This window comes from Nematolebias whitei, chromosome 3 (genome assembly GCF_014905685.2).
Source record: "Nematolebias whitei isolate Nwh7 chromosome 3, NemWhi1, whole genome shotgun sequence".
NCBI lineage: Eukaryota > Metazoa > Chordata > Actinopteri > Cyprinodontiformes > Rivulidae > Nematolebias > Nematolebias whitei.
In genome coordinates, this window is record NC_056500.1 from 20,797,514 (window position 1) to 20,806,455 (window position 8,942).

General features: G+C 40.5%; 1 protein-coding gene across 1 annotated transcript; it reads left to right on the forward strand.

Moving 5' to 3' along the window:
* Positions 1 to 382: 382 nt before the first annotated feature.
* rx1 (retinal homeobox gene 1) lies at positions 383 to 8,725 on the forward strand. The gene is made up of 4 exons (XM_037674656.1): positions 383 to 408; positions 902 to 1,225; positions 5,104 to 5,357; positions 8,076 to 8,725. The coding sequence occupies exons 2-4, from the start codon at positions 919 to 921 to the stop codon at positions 8,553 to 8,555; spliced, it is 1,041 nt and encodes a 346-aa protein (XP_037530584.1). The 5' UTR covers positions 383 to 408; positions 902 to 918; the 3' UTR covers positions 8,556 to 8,725.
* The last annotated feature ends 217 nt before the right edge of the window (positions 8,726 to 8,942 follow it).

The following is an 8,942-nucleotide window of genomic DNA, read 5'->3' on the forward strand; positions in this document are numbered from 1 at the left end:
TAAGTTACTATAATTTGAGCAGAAACCTCCTGCCCATCACTCTTAAAGAGGACGGGCTTCGATCAACAACTAATCCTCTCGTTTCACCTCCTCTTCAGCTTTGTCCTCCTCCCTCCCTCTCAGTCTCTGCTTTCCCTCTCACCTCTCGGAGCAGGAGTGGATGCTGCTGGACGCTCGCTGGGAGCGCGGGCTGTTTGTGTATTTGGGGACACTTTCTTGGAGAGCTTCTCTCAGGGCTGCTTGTGAGAAACAAAAATCATTTAAAGGAATGCGAAGTGGAAAGCGAGGCAGAGTGAGAGACTGCAGGCGGAGCACAAATCTGACGTGGGAAAAGTAAAGTTGGAGGTTGAGCTGGTGAAGAGGAGCAGGACGAGTTGAACTTCAGCAGGTTACATTCACTTACAGGAGGTAAACTGCAGCACAGAAACTAAACATGATTAACAAACAGATTTAACTCTGGTGCTTTGCAGGAAAATTAACATAATTATTTAAAAAAATTCTCATTCCTTACATATTTACTGTCCAACCCATAGTTTATCAAGTGTTTATCAAACTTTAAATATGTGAGAACATCAGATGACAGCAGTCATTACATGTGAAGCTCCTAACATTTGACAAAGTCTTTTAAAGGATACTCAAATGAAATGTTTATGACAGAGGGATTTAATTTTATTTTTTGTTTGAGCAAGCCATACAAGTTGAATTCATTAAAAGAAGTGCAGCAGTGACAGCCATTCAGAGCCCCAAATTATATATTTTGTTTGTTTTCTGCATGTATGAAGTAGGTTTTCTGATGTTAAATAGGTTTAAATGTGTGAATAGGCAAAAAAAAAAACCAGGCAACAAGTATGACAAGGTGAGCTGTGACCTTTAGCCCACCACTCCGTCCCTCTGTCCACAGGCCCGGACGCTGTTCGAATGCATTTATCACTGGACACCATGAGCATGGTGGACGACAGCTGCCTCTCGCCCAGCAACTTCCACGAAATGGGAAAAAGTGGGAGCGTCGCAGTCGGAGGCCGCGTCCACAGCATCGACGTCATCTTGGGTTTCAGCAAAGACCAGGACCCCTTGTTGAGTACGTCTGAGGCTGTGGGGCCCCACAAAGTGACCATCAATGGGCTTACAGAACACGACAAGCAGCGGGAGACCTCGTCCCACCCGTCCTTCAGCGGACACCTGTCCTCCATGAGAAGCAGCAGCTCGCAGCAGCAGCAGTACCACGGTGAGCGAAGCGAATCTGTTTCACACCAGAAGGTGCTTTTTAATTCTGCAGGACTGTGGTCAGAATTAATCCATTGCTTTTCAGTTTGTTTACAAAGGATCAAATTTATTAATAAAGAGTTGATTGTCTTGGAGGACGGGACAGGCGCGACGTTGAAGATCTAATTTTTATTTTTATTTTGCACATACAAGACTGATACCTCTAAAGAAACTTAAATATGATAAATAATAATAAATATTAAAATTATGTCGATCATCTTTCCTTTCACAGTCCAGTTAAAAGTCACACAACAACAATAATAAAATCAAACTCTCCATACAATGAAATAAAAATCAAAATAAATAAATAAATGAAAACACACTCATACAGCTTTATCCAGAGCTGCTGTGTAATTTTGTCTTTTGAAATTATTACAAAGTAGTAAAAAGTAACACATAGAAGAGGCACTGAGCTTTAATTGAATTTGTGGTGAAATAAACAGGTGTAAAAATGCTATAAACTAAATCATGCAACTTAAAATGAGTACAAATTAGAATGTTAATAAATCATCAAACATTAAATTAGTTTTTACACTGTCTAAGACAGTGCAAAATGTGCATTTTGTTATTATTATTATTATTATTATTATTATTATTATTATTATTATTATTATTATTGTTATCATTAATGACAAAATGGTAAATGGACTGTACTTATATAGTGCCTTTGTATCTAATCAGAATCCTGAAAGCTCTTTACAACAGTCTGTGTCCTCATTCACCTCCACACACACATTCATACATCACTCTACTACATCTCTACAAATCTAATCTGAATCTGTACAGACTAATCAGTGCTTTAGATCACATTCATACACCGATGGGACACACATCAGAAGAAAAGGGACACTTCAACATGTGACTGCTGGTGGAATTGAACCCCCAACTCTCCCACTGGAGGACGACTGCTCTAACCACTCAGCCACAGCTGCCCCAAAAGCAAATCATAGACTGATTCAGGATCAGTGAACTGTTGCCATGTAGAGCCTGTTCCTGTTGCATTAACTGAGAAGCATGTGTGTGTGTGTGCGTGTGTGTGAAAGAGAGAGAGAGAGAGAGAGAGAGAGAGAGAGAGAGAGAGAGAGAGAGAGAGATGATGTGTCCAAGACCAATCCCATCTCCTTGTGGACTTCCCCCTAATCTTCTCTTCAACACAGATTAGATTGTACAGTCGTTCATTCGGGTGTTATTGTTATCAGTCAGGGTTTAATCTGAAGCTATCTTCACATGCAGGATCAGGCAGGTGGTCGGTGATTTTTATGGCAGAAACAAATAAAAGAGAAGTTACAGTTTCATCTTCTGAAGATGGATCCAGAGATGTTTTTGTTAAATTAACGATCCTCAACTCCAATAACATCACCCTCTTCAAAACTGTGTTTCCTGTGAAGTCAGTCCAGATCCTCCCGAATGAGCTGCTTTTCAGCGCTCGGTGTCACTCGTCCCTCGTCTTCTCTGTGCTCAGTTATTGTCCTGCTTGAGAAACAGTGAAACAGTGGGGAGGCTTCAGACCAGTGGCCGTGATGGGCTGACAGGCCAAGAGCTGGTCACTGAACCACACCTGACCTCTGCCTTTGTCAGTGCCCAGCCTTTGTCAATGCTCCTTAATGAGAGGTGGATAAATTAACCCCCTTAAATCCTGAATTGCTGTGCTCTCCTGTTCTCGACTGCAAAAACCACTGAAATCGTTTTTGTTTTCGGCAAAACGTCCCAATAATTAAAATGAGCTGGGATTACAGGATTCAGATACAGATGTTTGTTTTGTTTAAGCTCTGAGAAGAGGGTGACATTTTTTAAATTTTGTCATCAGACTTGTACAGTGAGAAAGTCTATTTCTGAACTAAAATTAGTTCGGTTGAAAGGTTTCTTCCTGCATTTGTGGCCTTTATTTGATGTAAAACCAACAGATATTTGCCTGAGTCTGCAGATCTTCACAACTTTACATATTTCTTTAGCAAGTTACAGCTCATTGATTAGCCACCGCACTTGAAAAGCTACTTTTTACAATAAGCTTCACATGTTTATTTATTGAGACCGATTGAGACTTTAGTCCAATTGTTTGATTGGCTCGTGGTGTTTTTTTCTTCACTTCATGACAATTCTTGAATTTTACAGCAACTATTTGTGAACTGAATGCCTCACAAAGTATTACCGTAATTTACGGACTATAAGCCACATTTTTCCCCCACACACTTTGAACACAGCAGCTTTTACAATGCTGCAATGACTTTTTCTGTTAGGCTACTGCATTTTTATTTAATTTTTTAACCAGCTGTGTTACAGGCACTATTTAGAGAAAAAAAAAGCATTTACTGTACGTATTTGCGTATTAAAAGTTCAAACAATCTTTCTGTGTAAAACTCTCATGTTATAAGGTGGACACCTGTGGCTTATCAACAAGCAGCCTACAATTTTTTTCTTTTTAAAGTTAGTGGGCGCGGCTTATATTCAGGTGCATTCAATAGTCCGGAAATTATGGTACAGTAGTCCTACGCTACTACATGGTTCATTTATCACGGACTCGCTCTATCACGGATTTTCAAAATAAGATTGGACATGACACACAATTGGCTGACTGATGGATGAGCATGATCGGCATGCAATTTTCATTTAAAATAAATTATTTTAAATTATTTAGCACCTCCTGCACCTTTGTGCAGCCCTTACTGCAGGATAAACTTCCTGTGCAGTGTGGAGAAGTGGGCGTGGCCAAGCACCCTTGCAAAGTTGGCCAAAAAAGTAATAAAAACAGTTCGATTATAAGGCGAATGTAGAAAACTAAAAACAGGAACATGTCTGCATTGGTCCTTGCCAATAGTCAAACAGATTCTTAAAGCCACTTAGAGAGGTCAAGTTCGAGAGCTTCAGGTCTTTTTGTAAGATATTCCAGGAAACAGGAGCAGAGTAGGAGAAGGCCCTTTTGCCAAGTTCAGTCCGCACTGAGGGAACACTGCAGGTAATAATGTCCTGAGAGCGCATGCTGTAGCTGTAGCTGTGTATATATCTATAGCTACACTAAATAAAACTACTACTTACTACTTGTACTACTTACTATTCCTACTTCGCTGTTTTTCACTTATCGCGAGTCTTCAGGGTATGGCTCCCCCGTGATAAACGAGGGACTACTGTACTACTTATTTGCTGAACTTGCACATTTGACAAGAATGTATAATTAACCTTCATTCTGTGACTTGCACCAGGTTTAGTCTTGGCAGATATTAACTACCCTGTCGCTGCTTAGGAGCAACTGATCTGATTGGGGAGGTTCATCCTTGTACTTTCTTTAATTTAATTATGGTATTAATTATGGTTAGGCTAAATTGTTGAAACATTCCTGTTGTCACTGTGCTGCACCTTTTATTATTTTTAATGTGTTTTATTGTAATTGTTGAAGATGATGTGCAATGAAGAAGGAGTGAGGAAGGCTGAGAAACGATGGGGTCTGAGCAGGTTGTGAACCTTCACACCAGATTTGTGGGCATGCACAACTTATTTTGTGCTTTAAATTATACTAGAGTGAAAGAAAGAAACTATGGAAAATGTTTTCAAATGTATTTTAAGTGCTGTTTATATTTTAGAGAAAAAAAAAAAAAGAAGAAAAACTGGGGACAACTTTTCTGAATCTGAGGTCCACTGAGGCTCATCACTGACCTGTTGTTGGAGATATCAGATTGACGTCCACTCTGCTGGACAGTTAGCTGTTCAACCTCCACTTAAATATAGAAGAACTTTTCACTTCCTTTTTATATTGCAGCTCAGTGTTTCTGCTGATTATCCTATAAATATAACTAACACGCAAAGCAAGCCCACGTTCCTGATTCACTGATCTCATTACCTGAACAGACACGAGCTTGTTTGCAAACAAGAGTGATGAAGAACTCGGTGAGCTGGGGAAGAGTGCGGAGAGTGACGAAGACAAGTCCCTGGAGCTGTGCAAGGACGATCAGCCCAAGAAGAAGCACCGACGCAACCGCACCACCTTCACCACCTACCAGCTGCATGAGCTGGAGCGAGCCTTTGAGAAGTCCCACTACCCGGACGTGTACAGCCGAGAGGAGCTGGCCATGAAGGTGAACCTCCCTGAGGTCCGAGTGCAGGTGAGATGATCGAAGGCAAATGAATGAAGTCAATAAATTTTAAATGTGTTTTGTTAAAGCTGAAGGTTTACACTAAATGTGTTGCTGTTAACATCTCCTCATTTAAACCGTGTTTACCTCATCACCTCAGACAACCTGACCTAAATAGATTTGCTTCCAAACCAAGCCAAAGCCTTTTGGCTGTAGCACTGCCATGATGAGGTGAGCAGGTTGCATTAAATAACTAGGAAGCTTGTTAAGGAGTTCCAAGTGTTAGGACGTGTCCATAGTGTAGACAGAGCAGAGGTTAAAGAAACAGGATCAAGTTCAGGACCAGATGAGTTTCGTCTCCGTAAGATGTGGTGCTGCTGTCAAACATCGCTCGTCTCCTGTTGAGTTGTGTCTTCAGATATAGGTGAGCAATTTATTCATGTTATTCACACTAAAATTAACAATTAGGGATGCAGTGTCATCAACACATTTTGTGAAATGCAAATGCTCTGTTACGTTCTGTTTAGCACAGTTTTGGTTGGTAGAACAAGAGACAATCTGTTTTAGTCCCATCCTGACCTCTGATACGACAGTTTTAGTTTGAGACATCATCATTTATCTGCTTTTTGTGCATTTTGATGATATTTAATGCATTACAAGAAATTGAATACAGTATTGAATGTAAATTATCAGCCATAATTTACACAAGATGACGTGGAAAACACTGATTATTTTTGGTAAAATGACACATGGTAGTTGGTGAGACATAATGAACAGCAAATGAACATTCAGTCCCTGAAATTGATGAGTTTGAGAAAGCAAAATGCAGATTAATGTGAACATTTCAACAATGGCCTTAGTAGGATTGTGGTCAAAGCATCTACATGACTGCAGCCCTTGAACGTTTTCTGGTCTAAGTACATGTGTCTGAAATCTGTTGGATGTTTTCCTGAGACCTGATCATGTCCTAAAATGAACACCACACTGCAGTTGTCAAAACTAACATGAAGTGAAGTGATCCAAAGGCCGACAGCCTGGAAAGGCTTGAGCAAGAAAAAGAAAAGACTGGCCGATCTTTGATCCAACAGGAGACTACTGCAGCTCAGATAGTTGGGAAAAGTTGGCGCTGGTTTTAAAAATACACACATCACTTCCCTTTTTGTTGTGTGTGGGACAGTGTAGCTGCAGACTGGTCAAGCTGACCCATGTCCACTAAAGAAAAATGAATTTAATGAGTCCTGGCAGTTCTGGACCCCAGAGTAATGAGACTTGGCCTTGTCTGCTGATTCACTTTCTCTTGGTTCATGAACCAGATTGCTGGGTCCAGATACCTCACTGGACATGGCTCCTGGGTGCACTGTGAATAGGAACAAAACCTGTGGGGGTGTGCGAGACTTTCTGCTGAGAAACATATTCTGCTGTAATGTGGCTCTCAATGTGACATATGCCAGCTAACTAAGCATATTTGCCAATGATGTACCACTTCTTGGAAACAGTCCTCACTAAATGCAGTGATTTTTATGAACAGAGACACAAAAACATTTCAAGAGTTTAACTAATTTAAGTCAGGTCCTCTGGACGGATAAAAAAAAAAAAAAGTTTAAACGTTTCATTTTTAATCCCAAAGACTTTGTTAGTCTGAGGAGCTGCACTAAACTCAGTCTTATAAATAGCACCTAGCATAGTGAATCAACCAGTTTGCTGGTTGCCGGCACAAACAGTAATATTGTGAATGCTGTCCAGTGCCAGGAGGGCAGTTATCAGTCAAACATCAGGGAAACTAAACAGCCACTGGCCTAAAGGATGGCCCAGCACAGAAGATCAACATCATCAGGCCAGGACTCTGTGGTCTACACTCATCTCCATCCAGGACAGTGGTCATTCATTCAAGAATGAAGATGTTCACATCATTGATAGAGAGGAACGTTGGTTTGAGAAAGGAGTAAAGGAGGCCATCTTTGTGAAAAGAAACAGTCCATCATTAAACAGGGGTGGAGGCCTCCGTGTTCAACTGTCCCTCTCTTACAATGCTGTTATTGCTAGTATCACTGTGAATAGCAAACAGCCATCAGGGCGCTAACGATCAGTTGTTAGGCTGATGGTCCTCCTATATCATGTGAACACATAGCTTTGGCTGTCACCAGAAAACTGGTTGATCCACTGTGATAAGACTACGTTTAGTGCAGTTTTTTTAAAATCAGCTTATATGTCTCTAGAAAGCACAAAGTCGTGTAAAAATAAAAATAAATAAATGTGAATGTTGAGTGCTGAACCCACTTATTAATTTTATTCAGTTTATTTATTCAGGGCTGAATATGTTCCAATTTATCATTTTCAACTAAAATTAGTCATCTTAAAAGTAAAATACTTGTTTATTTTGGTGAAGTAGATTAGTAATATACTTGTAAATTAGTTACAGAAGTAGAGGGAGTTTATCATAATTTTAACTTGCTGTAACAATTGCTAATGTGTCTGTTTGTTTGCCTGAAGCAGTTATATTTTACATTGCATGTCTTCTAAAACATTATAATTATATTTAACAGGATGAGCAATTGAGATGTGGAATTATCTTGTTCTGATTTTTATGAATTTAACAACTCAAAGTCTCAAATTTTCTATTGAAAAATTACGATGCCTAAAGTATTTTTTTCATGCAATTTCAGTTAAAAAAAGCTCAATTATTAGCCTATTATTACCCATGTCCTAATTATATTAAAATATATTAAATTTATTTTAACTTTCTTCCAGGTCTGGTTTCAGAACCGCAGAGCTAAATGGCGCCGGCAGGAAAAAATGGATGCAAGCACCATGAAGCTTCATGACTCCCCCATGCTTTCCTTCAGTCGTTCAGCTCCAGTTCACACCAACATGGGTCCAATAGCCAACTCCCTCCCTTTGGACCCCTGGCTGGCCTCCCCCCTGTCCAGTGCTACACCTGTCCAATGTATCCCAGGCTTCATGGGTCCAGCTCAGGGCCACCAGCCCAGCTATCCCAGCCACGGATTTCTAAACAGCACTCCCCATGCTCCTCACCCTCACTCTCACCCTCACCTCCCCACGGGACATGGGATGCAGAGCATGGCTCCTCCTCCTTATCAGTGTCCAGCACCGTACCCCGACAAGTTCCCTCTGGAGGATGTGGACCAGCGCAGCTCCAGCATTGCAGCGCTGAGAATGAAAGCCAAGGAACACATTCAGTCTATGGACAAGACCTGGCAACCCATGTGACCAACAGATCTGTTTGTCCTCATGAGGAAAGGGAGATGCTGAAATAAAATAATATAGTTCAAAGACAAGCAGTCACATCTGCTGCTCACGAAACACAAGATGTGGACTCTGAACTGTGAAAACCAAGACTGTTTTTTTCTGTTGTTCATCTCAAGGACACTAAAGCATAAGCGGGTGTGAGGTTATGGTTTTTAACTGCCGATTGTTTGATTTTTGTGGATGTTTTATGTTTAGCTGCTGTAAACACAGAAACGGTGACCACTGCTCTCATCATAACCAGCATCCAAGGAGCATAATGTTTGTACAACTGCAGTTCTGAACAAAATGGGCAAGTTGTTTAAAATGTAAAACAAACAAAAGACAAATAACGACTTTCAAATCTCATAA